The following is a 24,133-nucleotide window of genomic DNA, read 5'->3' as shown; positions in this document are numbered from 1 at the left end:
GAAAGAGAGAGAGAGAGAGAGAGAGAGAAAGAGAGAAAACACGCGTCGGAATCGAAATGGAATTGATCAAACACTTCAGCAATCAAGCGTGTTTACAAAACAGTTCGCCGTACCGTTTGAAATGGCACTCGAGGGAACAAAAACAATTGAAAGAAAAGCTTTCACTGACGATTCGCTTTCAGTGCGAAACAAAATAAATAATAACCACTACCAGGCCAGCAGCAGCACCACACCTAAACAGCGTGATAATAGATAGGGTTCAGTCACAGTGGAGGTGGGTTGGGAATTCTCTACTCCTCGCTTTTTTTTCTATTTTGCTCCCTGTCAATCCCCTCTCGCGACCTTCACAAAAAAGGGAGGAAAACCGTGACGTAAATGTTTTCCCTAACCGCGACCGCGGAAATGCAGTTCACGCGTCATTGCAGCCCCAGCACAATCCGGGGTAACGCCATAACATGCATGTTTACATTTCTCTCGCGCTCAATCACGCTCTCTCTCTCTCTCTCCCTCTCTCTCTTTCTCTAATTCTAACACATTGTTTTACATTTGCTCGTGTGTCCTGCCATGTGAGACACGATGTGTGATAAAATTTGTCCAATTTAGCCCTCGACCGCACCCCTCCTCATTCCCTCTGAAGTCGCTTGAGCAGGGCAGAGCTTAAAGCCAGCCTTCAAAATATATTCACGTAATTCGTTCATAACCATTTAGCGATTGGCTTGAGGCGCTCACACGAATGGGCGGAAGGGGAGAGGGAGAGGTTTAAACTGGGTCAGGCAGGCAGGCAGGAAGGTAGGCAGGCTGGTCCGGTGCAAATTGTTTCACGATCAATAGATAGAATATGGCGCTAAGCTAGAACAGAGCATGGACAAAAAAAAACAACAAGCAGTAGGGACAACAAAAAAAAAAAACACGACCGCGAACACGGCCCCTCGACGGGCGTGATGACGCGCAGTGGCGGTTTTAAATTGTTCCAATTGTTTACCGCCCCGGAACCAACCCGTGAACCACTAACCACTCGTGATGAAGTGTAGAGCGCGGACGGATGGCGACGGGTGTTGTACGTGATTTTGTTTTATCGTACTTCTGTCGCTGATCTAAAGCTCAAGCGTTACGAAACGGTGCACTTTTGCACATGTACTACAAGCATCACCATCACCACCACCGTCTAGTGCCTTCGGGCGACTAAAGTTTGTTGACAGAGATACAAGATGCTAAACGAGATCAATCCGTCCTCGTCGCACGAGTTTTCGATCCCCCAATTCACACTTTGCCCACTGGCGATCGTATTAAATTGTCAATCCACAGCGGCGCACACAACACAAACACTTTCTTGCGAGATTGACGAGTGATAGGGAAAATGCGCTGTTGTTTTCTTCTACACGCGCTGCTGTACTCTCCCATTATCTTCCAATAAATGACGTCGAATTTTTGGTCCCCACCTCCCTCGCCTATCAGATCTCAATTATCTTCCACATTGGACACACGCCGCTTATCACACGTCACGCCAACACAGTGGCCGTCGTGTCGCTTTTCTTTTGCCTGCGTGTCTGCCCCCAAGATTGATACATTAATCGCGTTTTGGCACGCGCAATTGTTTGACTGTTGATAGTACAGGTTTCTCCTTGGTTCTATATAATAAAAACGTCCAGCGCAGTTAATGAGCGTATCATAAAACGGAGAAGAAGTGATTGGTTGACAAAATAAAAGCGGGGCGGTTTGGGGAGCAATTCAATCATCCCCAGGATGATACTCGAACCACAGTTTTATCTGGACGAAACAATGTCCCGTTCGTTGATAGCGAGACACGTTACAGGATAGCATCTTAGCGTGTGATGTGTATCACCGGCTTAAGACGGGCTTGTCTGTTTCTAGAATGTGTCTGTGATAATGTGCCGCGCGCCCTTCGCTCCGATAGTGCTGTGTTCCAGTTTCTACGCCCAGCACCGATTCAGTAGGTCAGTAGCATGGTGATGGATGATTGGCGATGTTCGGCCGGAGCGTCTCCAGGGGCTCCAGATCTTGTTCTACACCCATTCCCACAGCCAACGTCAGCAAAGGGGAATTAAGCGAAGCGAGAATGTAACAAGTGGTATTACAGCAGAATTCGAGCTCGAGCTTAATCCATCACAAGAGCCGGAGCAGCCACTTCATCGAACATTGAACACAATGGCCCAGGCTAGCAGGCGTGCCGTCACCAACAATGTAGAGATCAGCTGGGCAAATTCTCTATCGCCAAATGATTCCCTTTGGGTGAATCGAATGCGAAAACAACATCACCGTGTACTTCAACAATGCCCGTCAAACTGGCACAGGTACTTGAGATATACCGAAACCACATTATCTAACACAAACAGTGTCGAGTCAGCATGGTATGGCAAGAGCGAGTGGCGTCCCGTGACATGCAATTCTCGCGAAAGAAAAAAAAAACATTGTGTGCCACTTCAGATCACCCACACAAATACATACAAACACACATAAACACACAGAGGCACTAAAAATGCTATCCTTTTTAATGCACCCAATCGAACTAAAACCGGAAGCCGCTACAAAGCTCACTGGGTGGTAAGGGGACTTCTTCTCTCTTATAAAATCCTCCCAACCCACGCAGTTGGTCACTTTCTTCACACTTTTAAGGGCCACTTGAGGTGGACACTTTCCACCTTCCACTTCAACTCGCTTACGATTTTTCAACAATCACACCAATAACGACGACGTCTCGCCGGAGATGTGGAATCTTCCACCAGTTCTTCGATGAAACGGGGAAGCGTAACCACTTACTTTATTTTTCCACTCCCGAATGTGGCAGGCGTGTGCCAGCTTGTAGATCAGTCCCTTTCTACCAGCGGCATGATCGGTGGGCTGTACGCACAGCATGATGTCAGCCCCCACTTTAACAAAGGTCCTTGTTGTGCCCTCGTAAAACCACTCTCTTTATGATCGCTTCACTTCACAAACAACTTCCGAGTGTATCAGCTTCAGCTTCTTGGGAAGTACTGGTCACACTTCAAAGCACGGATTGCTTTCAACTGTCCATTGGAAGACCCCCTATAAACGTCAAGAAACTTTCTGTCCCGTTGTCTCTGCCTGGAAACCGAAACGACTAACAGAATCACAGTGCACTTGTGTGTGATCACTTTCGTGTACGATCCGCTTGCGATGCCGGTTGCAAAACTTGTGGGAGCTTGCCAGTCACCCGGGATGGGTTTTATACACGACTGTGGCACGTATACACACACAGGCGAGTGATAATGGAAGTGCCATCGTCACACACACATACTAGACACTCTCTCCAACCGACAGATTGTGCGCTGGCAGACTACGCATAGCCGCGCGCCGGAGACTGTGAGATGATGTCTCCCATATACAGGGACAATAGTAGAGCGAAACACCGTCCCCGTCACCGGAGAGAGAGAGAGAGAGGGGTTGTTTTCGCTGTTCTCCAGTCTTGTGCGCTAGTGAGTGTCTTGCGCTTATCACCTGCGAGCACGCTTGTTGTCGCCGTCGTCACGCTTATCTTCCTCTCAAGTATACTAAAACACCAACGAGAGTGGTACGACACAACAATCGCGCTTGCAATGCCCAGGCAGTACACATTGTGTCTGTGGGCGCTAGAGTTGAGCCGGTAGAGTATGCGCCGCGCAGATTGGAATCTGTTTCACTGTTTCCGTGCCCTAATTGGTTCTCGCGTTCGTGTTCGCAGCCCGTATTATTTTACAGCGCTAAGCTACTTGTGTCCGATTGGAGAGCAATTCCACCGGATTAGTGGGTTACAGCGAAAACAACAAGGCAGTACACCCACCACATTTGATAATAATGAAATGCTAATATTAAAGGGCCGCGCAGGGAAAATTGCAATCGGCTCGCGTGTGTGTATTCACTCGTTTGCCAAATATTGACAGAAATCGTTTAAACAGGGCTTTCCTGGGAAATGCGGCGGGTGGTTACTTTTGCCTGGGACAATACATTCCAATATAGTACACAGGGGTTAGTGCTGTGGGGGGATAGTAAACAGCTGTTTTTCTCCGAGCTTGCTAACAACGCCATTTCTCGGATGGTGACGCTTGCTAGGATGATGGTGATCTCAGTGTTAAGTCTCTTTACAGAAGATGGCGAGCTTTGTAGTGGAACAGCTTGGGAATTTGAGTTTTTTTTTAAATCCTCACTAAGTGATCCATTCAGATGTTTTAGATTTATTCATTGGATGGAAGTCGGCATCCAATCTATTGGAAGGTTCGATTTTTCTTTGTCTTTACATTCTTGAAGAATCCTAAGCCATGAACCATAATATGAAAAGTTGAAGAAATCCATGTCTATTATGTTGCAAGACTCTCTATTCTTCCTTTTATTTGGCGCAACAATTGCAATCAGTGGTATAAAAAAACAAGCTCACTGGTATAAGCCACTAATGGACTTTATCTTCTATTTGGCATAACGACCTACGCGGACATGCCGGCATATACAGGCTTTAGAGACTTCACTAATAAGGTTATGTTATCTAAAAGCTTACAGATTTACCGCATAAGCAAGCGAGATAGAGCAATCTGATCTATACAGGTTTTGAACCCATGAGTTGCAGCATGTTGTTAGTTGTCGATCAAGTTGATGGTTGTACTACGGGGCCAGGTCAACAGCATAGAGATATAAAAGGTACAGATTAACATTTTTGGGATCAAAGCCAAATGAGATCGAAGTCTGACTACAGTAGACAGCAAGCCACTTTTTCAAGCTTGATCGAAACGGAATCGAAATGATTGTCAAAAATAACAACCAAATTATGTTTTCGTTTGAGTTTTTAGAACATTTTGTCATTCAAGAATAGTTAGTTAGTAGTTAGACAACAGCAACTATCGTTCTTCCTTGATCGAGCTTGGGGAATTCTCGGCGCTAGTTTTTTACCTGAAATACCTGAAATGAAATATTTTAAAGTACTTTGCACATCCCCGTGACTTACAGGCCGACTACATACAGATGTGTTAATAAATGCTACTTTCTACAGTCAACAGCCATCTTTCAGCCTTTCGCGTAGATCACGCGCGATAAGGCCTGTCAAGCAGATCCCACCAGACACCGCGGCTCTCGCACAACTTCGCACTCCAACTGGCTTACACAACCTCCTCATCTCCCATTGAATCTCTTCCAAAGACAGAGCTTTAAATGCACCAGGCGCACCAGTACCATCCGGAACGAACGGTACAGCACCGATTTAATCTGAACCGAACTGATTCACGGGCCACGGGTAAATGGTAGAAGCGAATGTTAGCACCTAATGTCGTCACAGCTTCCCCTTCTTCACCCAGCGTTGCCGTTTTCCATTTTGCACAAAGTACTGCAAGGTCGTTGTGTTTGCTGCCCCGTAGGTACGCGACATCTTCTCTCAGTCTTGAGCGCGACACTCACTTGCCGCTACTTTTAATTGCACCGTGTGAGTGATGTTGGAGGTTCCGCAACGGTGTACCGTTTCGCACACCTCGCGCCATGTTCCTCCACCCTTTTTCTCACGCCTCCACGGCCGGTGGAAGGGCAAAAACTGGAAACCATCTTGCAATCTTGCCGCTTTCTTATCAACCACCAACAAACAGTGATCAAATTTGTTTACATTCGTGTACGGCTCTTGGCCTTTTCGTTTCGCATGGTACACACACACGCATGGTCTAGCAAAAATCGATGCTTCTTGATGATTGCTTGTCATCTTGTGGGGCACAGGAGTTCCCGATTGGTACGGTCGGGCATCGAACATTCACGGTCAAAGATCGGATCATTGATACCGGGTGTGGTTTTGTTGCGGAGAATCCGTTTCGACAGACAAATGGCAACATCCTCTAGCACAATCGCCGCATGGTAATATTAATTAAACGGAACTGCACCGGTAGGCAAATTAAAAAACCACTAATTGAACTGATAAAAACCGGTATGTGCTCATCACTTATCGGTTGTTGGAGACAGTGGAACGCTGTTGCAATTTCTTTTTCCCACGCATCGTAAGCGTGAAGTATGTAAAGTGGCCCCCCAAGATGGCTTGCATCAGTGAGTGGTGGTATCTTATCGTAATGAATTTAATTTACCGGCAATGCGAACAGACGACGCTCGTGAGTCACACCACGCAATGTAATAAACCTTTGTTGTTGTCCAGCCAAACTGTTGTGCGGACGAATTATGAGCAAAATATCTTTACAGCTGTGTATTTGCATTAGAGGGGACGACCGGTTATAAATAGCCACTGCAAGCATTTTTATTTTGGTATTTTAAAAATAGATCATACACCGCATTTGCAAAAGCTTTGGTTAGTCACCTGTTTCAATATGTTTTTTCTGTAACGACCTTTGATTATGCCAAGAATTAAAAACTTGTTGTTATCTTGCTAGTAGATAGAATCAGTGAAGTAGCGCTTATATAAACCTGCTACTGTAATACAATTTCAATAAATTAGTTCGATATTCAAATAATTTAATTGGATCTACAATCGACTATTCTTACAATGGAAAAACGCCCCAAATAATTCTATCCTTTTCAATCGATAACGACAACACAAACACACCACCCCTCATTACCATTAAACAATTTTCCAACGTTTAAATATGTATCATACACAGTCGGTTAGCTCGTCCAGTGGGCAACCCTGCCACACATTCCTCATACCGTATGTCCACCAAAGTGAAGGCCGTAATCACACAAACGCACGGGGCCAGCCAGAGCTGTGGCACCTGACAAAATAAGTGCCATGTTTGGGCATTTTCCCAAAATAATCTATAAGCGCGCCCCAATGCACTGCCACACACTACTGCTGCTGCATTATTAATCATTACCAGTGTGCGCCAGTTTTCCATCATCGCGAGGGAAAGGAGCAAGCGTGTAAGTAGTGCAAATGAAATGGAGTTGCCTGCTCTGCACGCAGGGACGAGTAGCAGACGAACAACATTTGCGTCAGAATAAATGACGTCGGAGTGAGAGCAGGGAAAGAAAAAACAAAACGCAAAATTCCACATCTTGATCTTGGCTTCTTGGTGTAAATATATGTCAAAATGAGGCGATCCTCTTAAGGACCAACACCCCGAGTCACGCGCAATGCGAACGAGAGAAGCAAAACGGCAGCAAAAACACCACGACCGAGTCGACGGAGACGCTGACGAAAGATATGTGTGATCGTATTTTTATTGGTCGCTTTTAAGATTCAACACTTTTGGTAAAAATACCATTGCTGACTAGTCATACCTTTACAGGCGAGCGTCTTAAGTACGTCATCTGAGCGGTGGCAAACATTACGCACAGATTTCAAAGTGCATCCGGAGATGGGTCGGGCAAGTGGCAAGGGACACCATTGCGGAAAGATTACGCTTCATATGAGGATGCACTTTCGATGAGAGAGGAGGGAATGATAATCCTTACTTATTGCTAGCGATGAGCGATGGTTGAGGGATTTTTTGAAGGTCAGCTAATGTGAGGAATGTTCCACATTAATCGTTTAGTTATTTGCCTTTTTTGAAGACACGTGGATGAAAACTGCTACCCAACGTCTCTTGACGATTGTAGCCAGGGTTTCAGCTCGACAAGCAGTACATGAATAGTCCGTACAAATATTCATTCAAATGTTGATTATTATGACAAATTAATTTAATTGTCAGTGAAGCTATCATCATGCAACGACCCATTGCATTACGCATCATATGCAAAGCTATCTTTACCTCCTCATATCTACCAAAACACATACACACACACATTGGTCCCACATTGGTTTGCTTTTACAATATATTTGAAAACCCGTGAGCCATGCATCATCACACAAACGCTTCCACTCTGCTTTGTTGTTTATTTACAATTATTAACCAACAACCACGAAAAAAAAAGCCCGAAACAAGACGCCACACGTTTATCGGTAGACCGTCGCAGGAACGGGGTAACACGATAAGCAATGGGACGTAACATCAGGGAACATGCCAACCAAACAGCATTCCCGGCCCTTCGCCCTCTGCCATTGCTCGGTGTGAACCGCGGCCGCGAGACCGGCCTGTGCGCAGATTGCGACGAAATAAGCACATTTCGAAGCAACAAAACAAACACCTCATCAGCCTGGCCGGTCATAACATGACCAAAAAAAAGGAAGAGGAAAACAAAAAAAACGCCTGCAAAATGCCACTGTATGGCAGAAGTGCCGACATATGTGTTGGGCCCCTGTGCTTTCTGGGATTGATGATTGCGGGGCCGCGACCGGCTGGCTAAAAATATAAACGCGGTTTAATAGCCCGGCTGGCGCGGAAGATGGTGCGATTTTCGAGCGACAACAACACAAATCGGTTGTTGTTTTGTGGGATTTTGTTTTGCTCGTGTTCTTGGTTCTGGGTTAAGAATATTGTTCTGGGAGTGGTGTGATGTGGTGGCATCCATCTAAATTAAAATGTACAAGATTCAGCACAGAGTTAACGCGGTTAACTACGGCAAATTGGTGCAGGTTGCTGTTTCGTTGAAGTGTTTTAAATTTTGATAATTTGATGCTTTTTTACATTTTATTTAAATTTGCCCTTAATTCTTTCCTACTTAAAACATAATTCATCACAAAGGAATCACGTAATGCAATGCTTCATGAGACGATACCACATGACCCCAATATACTTCACAGCGCTGAGGTAGCTATATAGTGTAATATGATGATGATCGTTATGTCACATAACAATGCATGGGATCGATTCTACTCTGGACCCATAACTTTTAATGACCGGAGAACAATTTAAGAGATTTTGCTTAGAGGTGCGCTTTTTCTCTCTAAGTATGTAATAATAAAACGAAAGAAAGTAAATAAAAAAACTATAACCAGCTCTCACAACCAACACCCGATTAGATTAATTGATTAATTAGGTATCGTTTCAAAACAATTCTGCATTCAACAAATCCGTATCGTCGTAAGCTATTATCATCCATCACTTCCAATTTTTTGCACCGGATGAAATATCATTGCAATTTGTACGTACGATCAACTGTTTTCTACCCTTCCGATGGCAATCTGCCAACCAAAACCTCCGCCCCAAATACACCAAACCTTCTCGAAGGTCAATAGCGATCGAGCAGGAGGGCAATAAACCAAACGGACCTTCGCAAAGATCATCGCCAGTTGGGGCCAAACAGAAACCACTTCCGAGCGTTTTAGCAATATAAACGGCAGGTAAGAGTAGAGAAAGAGAGCGATACGATATTTATACCCTAACGATAAAATATGTTTACACTTACCACGCAAGCGGTTACAGTTTCCCAGCAGTTTTTGGCAAATGCTTCAATTTTGGGTGGAATCTTCGCGGCTTAACGACGACCAAAGCGACAGCGGTTGTGAGTCGCTGTTGCTGCTGCTGATGTTGCACTGCGTTGTTGATGGTGGCCCGAGCTTCCGGATGTGTATGATGGTTCTTCCGGATGCGCGGAGGTACACACTTGCGAATTCGGCACAAACTAGCGCGTGTGTGTTTCGAACTCGTTGTTCTGGTAGTGTATCACTTCCCAACAACAAACAGAAGCAGAGACAGCAATTGATCTATCTTCCCGTTGTTGATCTCGTTTGCGTTTGCGAACAGTGGGATTTATTTATCCCAACAAGCTGGCCAATCACACGATGCGTATACGGTCCGCCGATGTTATTGTCCCCGGGACGTCTGTAGAGATACTCGCGAAGGATGTGAAGTCCTCGGATGACATCAAGCTACTACTGAGCTATTCAACCGCTTCCGAAAGGATCGCCCGTGTGCTTCGCGCACACACACTGTGGTGCAAGCGGCCGGCAAGCTTTGGATCAACACACACACACGCGCAAAGCCAGCAAAGGGTATCGCGTCGCGTGTCGTGCAGTAGAAGGTGATCAGTGGTAGTAGTGTAGTAAGTAACCGAAGTAGTAGTATGAAGCTAACTTAGTAGTACTAATGCAGCGGCGCTCTACTCTCACCACAAACGCTCTCGCTCACACTCGCTCTCACAGGCACTCACACACACACGCTCGCTCGTTGGCGCTCCCGGCACTCTTGCTGCCTGCTAATGCACTAACTAGATATTTCCCCCAATCACACACACTCGCACGCACGCAGTGGGTTGGGTCGTGGTCGGCCACTACCTAACGATGCTACTAACGATGACACAAAACAGTGTACTCACACACACGCACACACACTATAACAACGCGACAGAGTTCCGTTCATCGAAGTGGCATATCCCGATCTCTGCACATTTTTACGACCTTTGCCCTCGGAAGGGGACGTCCTCTGCCCGCCAATGCGCCGGTGTCTCTACTTCTCGCTCTGTGTGGCTGTGCGGTGGTAGGCCGCGAAATCTATGGCTGCTTCAGGAAGTGCGTTGACACGAGGCGGTAGTTCAGCATGGGAACCGCCTGCGCTGCCCCAGATTTAATGCACTTACCCTCCCGGTTACGATCGCGCTCGCTTGGGGGTGGTTGGGGCGTCTAGCTCCGAGATGGAGAAGGACGAGACGGGGTAGGGAGAGTGAAGGAAGAGGGTCTGCTTAATTCGCGACGATTACGTATAAGAGAGAGGGAGAGTTCGGGTTTTGTTGTTGCTGGGTTTTGAACCGCTTTTAGCTTACAGAGGAATTCTTCTTGCTCTGTTCGTTAGTGCACGCGAGAGGCGATCTTCTAGAGATTCGATCACGCTTTAGTTAATTCTCAATCTGCTTAATCCAACAACCAGCTTGTCTTAGAACACTTCACTTCTTTTGTTTAATGCAAAAATCCGCAGAAGTTCGTCCGATCTTCCTAGCACACTCGAAAGTATATCACGATCACCCCAATCAGGCTCACTAGCCGCCGACAGATGCAGATTCTATCGGCGACCGGAGATCACGCGAAGAAGGGTTGCGCCTACTTGTTGCTCACAATTTACAGTATCGTCCGCGATCTCACAATTGGCTTTAATAAAAAAGCCTTCACACCCCACACCGTTCCGATGGGCGGCGCTCTGTTGGTGTCGCTTTCTCGTGCTGAAGTTGCTGTTGTTGATTATTATTGGTCGACGCCGCAACGCAACTACGCAGTTGCCCGCTTCGACGATATGGTTCGCTTACAACGTTTCGGAAACCTTCCTTTTCCTATGTCTCTTCGGCGTTCGATTTCAACGTGCCCGGATCGGACCTACTGCAGTCTGACTACTGCTGTCTGACGCTGGTCAGAACTTACTGAACCCCGTTGCGCTAAAGAGCGCACACGACCACAACACGCTTACTTCTCTTTCGCGCTTCGCGAAACTTGCCCCACGAAAAAGGCTTGCTTGCTGCTACCCTCTTATACGGACGGGTAGGGGCAAAAGACAAAATCGATTCAACGGCGATGATGAGCGACCGAAGACTGTCACGGAACGCAACGTTCGGTACCGCTGCTGCTGCCGCTGCTGCTGCTACTCTGGCATCAATGGCTGCACTTGGCCGATTCGGCGCACTGACTGACTGTCCACACACGACGCCGAAATCGGCAGCTCACCGCGATGGATGTGAATGTGGGGAATCGCTTCGCCACACACACACAAGCACGACCAAGGGTGGATTAGTGTAGTGGCGTGTTTTTGTTTTTTTTTATGTGTTTCGTTTCGGTGCGTCTTTCTTTGCCGCCCCAACAGTTTCTTTGTCCGCGCACCTATCCGCTTGTGTTGCATACGCAACACATTCCTTTGGACCGACCGTTGTGGCGCGCACGTATCAATTCTTTTTTGCTTTCGGCAAAACTGCAATTCAGCACTGCAGCACTGTGGCGTATGGCGCGCGCGGGTGGGGCGCGTTCCCTATTTCCGGACCGCGACTTTTCACCGCGTCTTAATCACTCTGTTTACGAGGGTTGCGAGCTTCAGTACGCACCAACTGGCATTCGGAGAGAATAAACATCCGGTTTTGTGAGTGTATGAATCTGCAAGACAAAACAAGAACAAACAGGAATTAGTGAGCTGTTGAGGGATGGGTCTGGAAAATGGCATAGTAAAGGGCATTTCTTCAATAGTTCCAGAAGCATTAAGACAATCAATAAATCGATGCACCTTCCTAATGACCTCGAGGTACAACATTGTGTCACAATAGGAATTCCAGTCCCAACAGGAAGGAACCTTCACGCATCGCGGAAGCCATACAACATGGGGAGGAGGAACTGTGTTTTGGCAGAGTGCGGCTTGACAACACCCGCGCGCATAACCTGTTGCCCGGTTGCGTGTGCTTGAGAACAAAAGGGGAAGGTCTTCAAGGTCGTTTACTAATGTAGTTCTTTAATTATGGTGCGACTTTTAATCTCATCGACACCGTGTCTCGCCTTAGGTGGCAGGGTGTTGGATCATCACGACCTATGGCAACAGTGGCGCATGCGGGCTAGGGTTGGAGATGCATTTCAACCGGTACGTACAGGAACATTATACAACTTTTGCATCAGTTTTACGCTATAGGGATTCCGCTGTTGGGTTCCGCAGTTTAGATGGAACCAAGAGAGAGAGAGAGATAGCCATTTATATCGCCTACTACCCACTCCCATTGGAATGCAGCAGAGCTTGCAAACTTCCTGCCAGCAAAACTCAAGTGTCAACGTCTCCAGCATTCCAATTGCCGTATGCAAACGAGAGCAAAAGTGTAAAGTGCTTCAAGAGATGAGAAGCGTGGGCGAGAGTCGTGAGGTGTTCATTAATTTTCATTCACATTCACTGCCACAAGTGGGATTTTTCTAACCGCCACCGGGTCACACCGCGTCCGTTCGGTGAACCAGAAAATGTTGTCCACTTACATCCCCTTCTCTTTCCTCAGCACCTGCACACGGTCTCTATATCTGGGCTAATACATTTCAATATTGATTTCTAGGCCAAAGCAGGTGCAAACGGTTGAACATTGACATTGGCAGCTGTTTAGAAAGGGAGAGCGTACACTATTAAACTGCCCTCATGCACCTCGAGTTCATTGCTCCAGTTCCACCTGGCAAACTCGCTCAAGAAGGCAATGTCGGTGGGAGTGGAGTGGAAGAGGAAAAACTAGAATTAATCATAGATGCTCTTATAAACAAAGCAATCATTGCTGAGCTAAACGACTTTATTGCAACGTTACTTCTCTAACAGAACCCCAACGAAATGTTGCGTGACCAAGACACAAGAAGGACGCTTTTTTACAACACACATCACTTAGCAACTGAACCTGAAGGATAGTTACCAACAGGGCTCTCAAGGACAGATGTGCATTGTCTCGTACAATAGAACAGAACAAAAGGACAGCTCCCATGCAGAGTGCCTCTACTACCACTCTCACTCAACGCAAAAGTATACGGTGGCGAATAACAATCGTTAAAAAGTTTTACAATCAGATTGCAATAAATCTACCGCTTCTTCGGACGCTCCCTTCTTCTTTGCATTGCTGGGAAAAGCGGAAAAATTATCATCAAATCGTTAGCTATCGTTGCCAGTCGCCCCAAACGTTCTGGTATTGCTGCGTGTGCTGCCTTTCCTTTGGGTAAACAGTTCGCGTGTCACCATGCAACACAGTTTTATTGGCAAAACGGTAAGCAAATAAAATCTGTGGCCAAGACACGATCGGTAGATTTGCTGCGGTTTGATATAAATCATAGAGCAATCGAAAGAAAAAAAAACAGACAAACAAAGAATCAATCAATACCATTAGAAGTATAAAAACGGAACTGTAAAGAAGGGAATTCAGTGCATTGCATGCGAGATGTTTTTCAACAGCTGTCAAATGTTGTAATTGCATCACAATAATTGTTGGTACTACCATAAGATTTTCAACACATCTCAAGATGGATTGAATTTGACAGTTCTTTGTGATGTGTTAAAAATTATGTGTCAGAACTGAAATGTTATTATGATGCAAGTACACCATTTGACAGCTGTTGAAAAACGTCTAGCAGGTGGTGAATGAATAATGTGCACATTCGAAAATGACTTGGAAAACCTTGTATTGGTTTGAAAAGTTTTGATTTGCAGAAAACAAAATGGATTTTGTGTTGTACATGCTTCATGAATTTTCTGTCCGCCATTACATCACCAAAAGCCATTTAAAAACATGCAATATGAGGCAAATTTATATTCTTATTATATTCGTTACGCAACTCAATTAATTCCCCTTTTCATTACACCGGTATTCTGTTGTTCACCTTGTTGCGAAGCATACGTTTAAATGTACAATCTGCACAGAATGTAATGCAGCTCTGTTTAAGGGAGCAATTGGACTCCCCTTGCACCCAAAGCCGAAGCTCTCGAACTTTCCACAACGCACACTACAAACACGCGCTACAGTGTATTTCTGTGTTGTTCTGTAATAATCCGGTTTTCTCTCTTCGAAACGACAACAACGCCAAAAAAAAACAACCAATGCGACCCAAAGTACACACAACAACAGAAAGGAGATCGAGAGTGCGTACCGGCCTCACCCCCGGTTAAAGCATAGAACACACCGGTGAGCAGCGGCCCACGCACGCAACCCCCGCGTTCCGGCAAACATCGGAACAAGCAACCCGGCGAGATGAAGAATCAGTATTTATTTAAATAAATTATCTTCTCCCGAAAACAAACTCCCCACCAAACGAACCGCGACGATACTTGGTTCCGTCGAACCGGTTTGTCCAGTTCATCCTGATCCGATCGACCGGGCCCCTGCCGGCTGCAAGGGAAACGCAATAACCGGCCCGGCAAGATGTGCGTGTGTGTGTATGTTTTGTGCGCTTGTACACACTGTTGGAAGATTTTATTCTCCTCACCATTCGGCCTTCGGCGGAGATCCTCTCACTCCGGTCGGTTTCCCGCGACCCACAAAATAATATGCCGGCCGGTAAAACCGAGGTTGCCACACCCAGTGGCCCCCGGCCGTGTGCAGTGTTGCAGCAGGGATGTGAATATATGACACACACACATGCTCATGAAGATGTTTTCACCAAAAGTGGGTTTCTTACGCGTCCTTTTTGGTGTTTCACAGCATTTCCCCAAACCTTTTCGTTAATGGGATTTTAAGGGATGAAGAAAATTCAGTTAATTCTACAAAAAAATTTCAGCTTTTTTATTTTTCATACTTGGATTTGTTTGGTGCCGCTTTCATGACATACTCAAGGCATTGAATTCGGAGTTATCCAGTGATTGGAAGGTTGTTACGCATTAATTCTACGTCACACGGAATATATCGATCCTTTTGTGAAGTGTTTCTCCCGATTCTGGGTCAAGTATGATGTTCGTGACTGAGAGGTTTTTGTCACGTTTAGATAAAGATCTCCTTCCAGTGACGTTTTTACTGTACATAGGGACGTTATTTTTAGCGATTCTTCTAGAACTTCAGAGCGAAAGAATTGGCTTGTGTGCTTGTTAAATTAATGCTTATTTTTATGCTTAGCCCTAGCCAGCAAGAAGTTTAAAACACATTTGCACAATACGTTTACAGTGTCGCTCCAATTTGCACCAAACCAGCCGGCAGCAACCAGCACCGGATGGAGTGTTCTTGCGGTGGGGACCCACGCTTTACGTGACTTTCAGTTTCAACTGTCTCCTGCCGGTCACGTTGACGTCCATCTGGTCGCAGACGACGAGCTGCACTTCCCATAAAACGTTGTTTATTAATTTTGGCTTCTTCTTTGCATTTACAGCACGATGACAAGCCGGAGCAGGAGCACGCTGACGTTTGGTGGTGACTCGCATCAATTCGCTTCCAATATGTTTCACTTTACCCTCAATTGGTGGCAATATTTTTTCCCTCTCCTGAGTAGCGGGATTCTTTGCTATTTATAGGCGTCGCAAAAATGAAACCTCCATTCAATGCATATACACTGCTGAGCCGCAAACTTGAGGATCGATCCTCATCTTTCAAACACCACTCAAGTAAAGCCGACGGAAGCGTCCGACGTCATCGTTTCGTTTGTTTCTCCTTTTTTCGAATACCCTTCCCTTCTTTTGTTCTGCATTCTGGACCGCAAAATCCACAACACAAAAGAGGTGCCAATGAGTTGTGCAGTACGTGGAGAAGGAAGGTTTTAGCAGAGAGGATCACTTCTCAAGTTGGATAGGTACACTTCTTCCTTCGACCTTTCTGTGTTCAGAGAATGGATGCATCCGGTGGAAGAAAACGGCGAGTTTGTCTTGTGCACCATCACACCATCATCGGCACGAACTTTTACTAATTTCCCCGTTGGAACGAACTCTGGGCACGCGTAGAGTCCGGGGAAATTGGGTTTATAAACAATCGATCGCGTGCGGCAGCTGTTGATGACTCTGGCGGGGGAACGCCAGTATGAGCATAGGCCTTGGGGGCAGTGTATAAAGCATTTATGAATATTTTGTGCTGTGCATTAGTGCCCTCCCGCGACTCGCAAGGGGGGTGTGCGCGTGTTCTGACGCAAAACCACAACAACCAGTCGGGGCTAATGAGAGAAACTCGTTAGAATTACGTCAAAGCGGCAGAAAGCGATGCCTGCGACTTCTTGGTGTGTAACAGACGAACACCTTACCCCAGTGGAGAACCATTATCGAACGGCATATTAATCATCGAAAGAGCATGGAAAGAGAGAAAGAGCGAGGGAAAGAAAACAACCTTGGAAAATGAAGTTTATCAACGGCTTTGGTTGATTTGGTTTCTATGGTGGGGTGGTGATGGGGGGTTCTAATCAATACTTCCCCGATTGGTTCAACTCATATTCCTAAGACTTCCTCGGAAAAGCCTTGTGAACACAACCAACGCGTGTTGCTGGAAGAAAGAATCTCACTAAATGCTTTCCATTGGAGCAGCATTGGAAAATTGCGTCGGAGCAATGGAGGCGAAATCGTACAAACGTTCTGTTGCTCTTAATTAATTCATCCATACCCCCCAAACCGTTGATGGATTGATTTGTATCGATTGCCAGCACTGTACTGGAATGTGCTGGATGCGGCCTCAAGGCACCGAGACTGTGATGACTAATTGTTTCATTATTCTTTCACTGCTGGCGGCGGCGTCATTTTTGTATGATGCAACAAGTCGTATGGTGCAATCGGTTCGCCATTCTGCCGGTCCCTGGTGAGCGGTGGGAGGTGGTACTCTCGTTAATCCGACTCTTCATTTCTATCGTCAACCCTCGGCTGTGCTAAAAATAGAGCATGAGCCAATCGTGCCCCGGCACACCGTACGTCTTCCCCAGCCTGTCCTGTTAAAGCGATTTCTGAGCAATTGAAACAAACAGTATTAAATTACTTGTAAATAAAGGCATCATACACAAACCCCACAGTGAAACAATTGAGTGCAGTAGACAGTCGAGCGAAGCGAAAGTCCGTTTGGCACGGTATTAGCAAACAGTTTGATTGCCCGATGGCTGGAAAAGTATGACACACACCATCATACGACACACGGATTTCCGTCTGCAAGGTAGACAAACGAGGGATGAGGATTCGAATTTGTTTACACTCTGCAGTACCTTTTACAGCTGTTTTTTTCACGCAGATCATAGATAAGCTTGCCTCTAATCGTTAACTCCACACAAAGTACCAGAACCAATCTGGCTGCAATCTTATCAGAGAGGACTGTTGTCGCAAAAAGCAACATACGAGGAGGAAAAAACTATACCTTTCCTTAACGGTTCTTAACTGATAAGGCAATGGGGAAGGGGGGTGGTTATCTTGCTGCCCGACCGACTCAATTGTAACCGAATGTTGTAATCGATAATTACTGGCTGGCTGCTGTCAACTGGCTAATCAACTGATATACGATACGGACATTCCTTCACAGGGGGCATCATATGGGTGACCAATCGATCGTCGTTCCCGTCGCGTAATGATTGCTGTGGAATTTTTATCAATTTATTTTTATGCTCCAGCTCCGGTTTAAAGGGACTGATTGCATATGGTTTACGGCATCAACAATAATTTCCCAAAAGAGAAGCCTTAGAGGGACATAAACTTCAAAAAAACATTGTGTATCCCACGAATAGTTATTGCCCGCAGACATCGCAGCGTATCTTGTTTACGCTCCAACATCTCCTACTCGAACACAATGCTCGAAACAATGTTTTCTAAAACGAGAGACTATTCTTCTCGTTGTCCTTGAAACCTTTTTTGCGCTTCAGGATGACAACGACATTAGACCGCCTTCTCCTTCCACCGAAACTCTAACGGCTCTCAAGAAATGGCGCCGTAACTTGCCCGCGTGTCCTTACAGGGGAGTTAGGACCGTGTCTCGGGGAGCCCAAACCCAGACGATGGCAGGCGCGGACGAGGATATATTGATTGTGTCGACAGCAATTATCCGTTGTGAAAATCCTCCCATCTTCTGTTTCCTATCCCAGGTGTAATTTCGTCTGATTGTTCCGAGAAAACAAGAAGCAAAAAAAAGGGAATGCCGGGAAAGTGTACTTTCCCTCTCGATAACGACGACTTTGCTTTGCCCCACACGGACGAAACTTTTACCGAAAACTTTCAAACAAAACTGCGTCAAGACGACCTGACAGAAGAGACAGCTAGGAAGTTTTTCCGTGGCGTTTACGTATGAGTGCCTTTCGTTCGCACACGTTTCTGGCACGTTTTGCCAGACATACAAACACTGGAACGGCCCCTCTTTCTGGTACAATCTGGTAAACGTATCATCACACCATCGAATCGATGATGGCACAATTTCGCTTCTTGGCCTTTTTTTTTGTTTTTAGTCTCCCTCCAGAAGGGGGCGTCGTCATTTTGGGTCGTCGTCGAACACAGCCCTGCAGATAGATAGTAGTACTACCAGCCACCCTCTCCATAATATGGTGAGATAAATATTTGTTGTTGGACATTTGTTTACGAGCACACACACACACTGTGCTCTCTTTATCACAAAAAACGCTCACGCGGAAGGGCTTCTCTCTCTCTCTTTTCGTGCATCGGTATATAGCTCCATTTGGTGCATAAATTCTCGTCACGACGCTCTGCCCGAGACGCCCATAGCGGCATATAATAGCAAGGGACATCGGACACAACATGTCACGGAGTAGAGGGACGAATAAAGGGGGATGGAATGAGCAGAGCATGAGCGGTTTTATTTAGGCCTACGTGACTTAGGTCGGGCATGGCATTAGTTCGGCGACGATTTGGATTTTAACTCGCAAACGTAACAGCACAACAACAATTCGTGCTTTGAGGGGTGTGATATGGGAGCGCGGCTGGAGTGTTGCTGGCACTGCGGATAGGAGAAGCACAGTTTGAAGATTAATTAATTTGTTTACCTCGTCGCAAACAACAATCGCCGGGTGAGCGAGGCAAATTAGTATATTCTGATGCAAGGATCGATGTCATAAAACGGGGTTTCGCTCCGTATGATGTAATCTTTGCGTCTTTGGGACAACAATACGGTTAGGCTTTAATCCAAGAATTAATGTGAATTATGTAAAGAATAGCGAAAGTTTTAAAGTAAATTGAATAATTGCAGTACAAAATTTAAAAAAAAAATCCTCTGAATAATAACATAAATATTGTAGCTACAATCAGTCATTATTGTGAAACGGAAACAAAACTCCTTTCTCAACACACACAAATCGACAAACAAAGAGTATACAAGAAGCTGCGTCCTTGAAAGGCTGACGGCTTCAAAACGATGCCTTATCATCTATTGTGCTAGTCATTATTTGTAGTTCATTATATTTCCACATAAAAAAACATAAACATAAGAAACATAAATCAATCAGCCTCCTTGCCAATCAATCCAAAAAACAAAACAAAGACCACAATTCTGCGAAACATTAACGATAGAGTTTCCTTCGTTATAAATTTAGAGAGAGTGTATGTGAGTGTGTGTCTGTATGTGAGAGAGAAAGAAAGAGAGAGAGAGAGAGAGAGAGAGAGAGAGAGAGAGAGAGAGAGAGAGAGACAAAGAGTGAGAGTGAAACTCCGTAATCACTTTCCAAGATTACAACATCTCCTAGTTCTAGTGTGGGTGTGAAATACACAAACCAACGGACGAAAGACGAAAAACCTCCCGGATTTAATTTATCCTTCTAAACCCCACTTTCCGCATCCCTCAGTACCAAGAATCCTGTTCAATCACAGAAATAATCCTTCACACAGCAGAACTATTTATGCCCCCCCCCCCTTCCTTGCGTCGTCGATGTCTCACCCCAACAGGGACGAACTGGACGAAATCGTTCACCCCGCCGCCTTTCCGGTTCACTATTTTTAGTGATGGAATTAAACAGCAACAAACACGCAAGCACACACACCAGAGCTTCCATGGCCCACGACAAGGAAAAGCTCCATGCACAGACACACACAAGCAAGGCACAAAGAGCATGTAACCGATGCGTCGTAGTAGGCTAAGGAAGCAATGGCATGACGAGGGAAACAAGTAAAGGGGCAACACTTTACAACACATCCTTTTTTTCCCAGTGCCAGTCTCTGTTCGAAACCATCCCATCCCCACACAGGCGCACACATACGCGTATGCGTGGCAACCTATTTTATCTCTTTTGCGCTCGAGTAATTCTCTAAGGCCCGCTTTCCTCTTCGCTCGATAAGGGTGAGTTTGTCTTGGCTTTTCCAGCACGTCCTCACTGCAGCAGCATGCAGCAATAGGGAAAATCAATTTCACCAAAATTTCATCTCCCTCCCATCCCCCCTTCTTGCTCCACCAGATAGCAGAAAGATGAGTTATTGTCTGTTTTACTATCGCGAATACTCACATACACCTTGTGGGTCGTCGTCGCCTGATGCAATAACTTTAATCTCGTCGTTGATGTTTGACACAATTTTTGCACATTTTTATTGTGCACAATAAAGCGTACACACGTACACACAGGAACACACACACGCGTACGTTGCTACACTCACTGTAGCATAATAGGAAACTCTGCCTGCAAAACCATTCGTTGGCGAAGGTTTTCGCGTAAATTATTCCACATATTAAATGCTCTTTCAATTTGCATGGGCAAGAGATGGCAACCCTTTCTATCAACACCCTCCCCTCCTCAGCTAGAAGGGATACTACACACACACACAGACACTTTCTGGACGCACACGGACCCGGATATATTTCGTGACTGGTACGAACTGACTTCCAGTTAGGAATATTAGAGCTCTCGATCGGTTACTACTTCCTTCCCAAAGGCTTTTCCTTTTCAACCCAACACGGACGAAAACGGGCACGATTGAGAACGATTGTTGTGTACGGCTGAGAAGAGAGAGAGAGAGCGGGCTTTTGGTTGTTTTCAGCATTCTCGATTGCAAGGCTTGCTTGAGATGATACGACGATGAGAATGGGTCCTTCTTTTTATCATGGGAGAACAGAGAGCGAGAGTGAGAGAGAAAACGGCGAAAATTTGGCGATGTGAAAAATGCGGGAGAGCATTTGCCCCACATATCCTGGAAGCTTTTGCTGCCCCCAGCTTTTCCGTTGGAGCTGCTACCACCGACATCAACAATGCGCGGAATATTTTTTGCAAATAGCGAGACACGAAATTCTAGAGGAAGACGTTGAAAATTATGTTTACATTTTGGCGAGGTTGAGGCAGATTATTTTGCAACTTTGGATATAACAGTTTATGACTTTTTATTTAGATTGAATTCATTTATACTTCCAAAAACAGAAAGAAGCATTATTCTATCATTTTTTCTCTATTAGAAAAAGCATGTCCTTCCAGTAAAGCTATAGCATTATTCAACAAAGAAAGATGAAATCTTCGAGCCATCCTTTACGACGGGACCATGATCTCATTCGTTCGGCAAGGACCCAATTCCTCCTTTTTACCGCGCCAAAGCGCATGGCCGCCTGCCTGTCGGGGGATGTGTTTTGTCGATTTTCGCTGCACCTCGTTCGTAAATAGTCGCGCTCTCACTCGGAATGGCGAGAGTTTTTCATTCGTTCGTGCTTCGGAAAATTTAATTTACAACAAAACCCGACCCGATTGCGTCCAGAAAAGCTTGCCCGAGAGTCAACAGCCCCAAACTAAACGAAAATCATAGATATTTCTCTCTTTCTCTCTCTCTCTCTCTCGTCTGCTGTTTTGCCCCCGACTCAGCTCGGAGCTTTTCCTGCGTTCCATTCATACAGGTGCGTTACGCGCACAGACGGAGAGCACTCGCTCCGAACGGAGAGTCAGCAGGACCTCCCGGTGGTCCTGCGGCGACGACACCGCCTGAACAATGGCCTGAACACCGTTGCATAATCGATAAACGTGAGTATGCGCCGTAAGCGCACATGCTGGTTGTGTGCTTTCGCCACAGCACACGCTCCGAGATTGCGATCTCGGCGGAAAAGCGGAAAAGTCGTTCGTTCGTGCCTCGCGGAGGTTATTGATGAAGTGATTCCCCGTCGAAAAGGGGGAGATGGTGTGGTGGAATTGGTCCTTCACTGGATCGACACAAGTAGCACACACAAAGACACATACACGCCAGTCGCGTCTCTTCTGTGTACCAAAACAAAGGGAAAAGGGGGAAAAAGCGTGAGAAAAAGCGCTGGTCCTGGTACAACACAGGTGCGAAGGAAATTGTCAAGGTTCCTTTTTCCGGCACAGGCATCCGTAGCATATCGCGCCATTGGGTAGATAATGGGGTAGGGGGCATGAGAAATCATGGCGTGGAAACAAACCGAAAACTCGGCGACACAGAAACATGTATGAACAAAAGTGAATTTGTGGGAGGACAACAATAACAAAAAAATCCGCACGAAGAGGAAAACTCTTTGTAACATGTCTCTAGTGTCTGGTGCGCAGCGACATCCTATCGTCACATAAGCTCGTATTAGCCACCATCTGTCTGTAAAAATTGTCACAAGGACGAAACTAATCGAAATCCGGAGAGAATAGAATAATGAAGCTTTTCTTTTTGGAAGAAAGGAAAAATAGGTTAGAAAGGAGGACACAAAGGCGCTTGAATCATTGTATTTAATTCAGCATTTCAGCAGTCAACTTTTATAGCAAGGTTGAGAGCCTGCAGCAAAGGTGATCAGATAAAATATGTATTGATTAAATGAAAAATATTCAGAAATGGTAGAAAATATTCCAAAAATACAGGATTTTCAAGGAGTTGTTGGCTGCTGCTTTCTTGAAATGAAATAAATGTAATGTGAATTGAACTCTATAGCACCCCTGTTGGACAAATCGAATAGGAATTTTCAACGAGCCTGTTCGAAAAGGGTGCCATATACTCCAATTTCCATCATATGAAGTTCACTTCCCATAAGATAGAGTCTAGGAAGTGTCCCACAGCTATGAGAACTCATGAAAACCCCTGTAAAAGGATTACAGTTATCAAATTGTAACTTAATACCAAACGTTAGATCCATTAAACTCGACTAAATGATAATGAAAATAATAAATTAATCTGAATAATAATAACAATAAACTATACACCAATTAAACCGATGATAGAAAATGAGAAACAAAAAAAAACAATGATAATACATGCGGTTGACGCACGCACAGCCACCCTTCTCCACGCAGATCAACGCACGATTAATGTGCAAACAGTTAAGTGAAATTTAAACCATCGTGCGCGTCCCTTGCTTGCTTCCCCCACGGCATTGGCGAAACATTGCCTGCAAACTCCCCTGTTACCCTTTGCGAAATATGCAAATTACCCACTATCACATTACCACCACGATGACCACAATGATCGTGCACGAGAGAACACACACTCAGTATGACGCAATCGAGAATGCATCCAGAACGGAACGTGCTGAATTTATTTATCAACAACACGAGTCGGGTATATCGGGTGAGAAGCGACAAAGAGAGATGAAGAAAACAGAGCGAACAAGTCATCAACAGAGCGGGTGCGAGAAAGGGGTTGAAGCGATTAAAATGCTGTAAAAATGGGGTTGTAAACAAAGGGAAAACGGGAATTTAAATAGCAAAAATTGATACAACCTTAAGTATTATTCTCTAAGATAATTCTGAGTTTGCTCCAAACGTACATCTACATACAAATGGGGAAGTAGATTAAGGACTTAAAACCCCAAATATCAATGTGAAATAATCAATGTGGGTACATTTCGTAATATAAACAAATTGTGGCGTGATAAATAAAATAATAAAAATAGCCACAGGCAGTTAGAAATGCAACTTACTCGACATGAGTTGCACAAAACAGCACAATGCAATCAATTCCTCTTTAAAACATAAATATAAATTAACTGATAGCAAACAAGAGTCGGAAACCCTTCGTCATTGGAGCGGTGGTCATTATCATTTTTGGCAATGATTGTATGCTTTTTT

General features: G+C 45.3%; 1 protein-coding gene across 3 annotated transcripts in view; it reads right to left on the bottom strand.

Moving 5' to 3' along the window:
* Positions 1-24,133, bottom strand: part of LOC121592175 (protein FAM13A) — a 39,417-nt gene that overhangs the window by 8,469 nt on the left and 6,815 nt on the right. The window contains exons 1-2 of one of the 3 annotated variants that reach the window (XM_041913555.1): positions 20,603-21,024; positions 9,217-11,878 (exon numbers count right to left, since the gene is read on the bottom strand). Coding sequence is in view for 1 of the 3 variants with exons in the window: in XM_041913553.1 (XP_041769487.1) it covers positions 2,779-2,874 (96 nt within the window). In the remaining 2 variants the exon portion in view is untranslated. Of the gene's footprint in view, positions 1-2,778; positions 3,194-9,216; positions 11,879-20,602; positions 21,025-24,133 lie in introns of those variants that run through there. The other 2 variants (XM_041913554.1, XM_041913553.1) reach the window with 2 other exon arrangements.

Source organism: Anopheles merus, chromosome 2L, assembly GCF_017562075.2.
Source record: "Anopheles merus strain MAF chromosome 2L, AmerM5.1, whole genome shotgun sequence".
In the NCBI taxonomy this organism is placed as follows: Eukaryota; Metazoa; Arthropoda; class Insecta; order Diptera; family Culicidae; genus Anopheles; species Anopheles merus.
The sequence above is the reverse complement of the archived record's forward strand: the minus strand, read 5'-3'. Positions and strand labels throughout refer to the sequence as shown.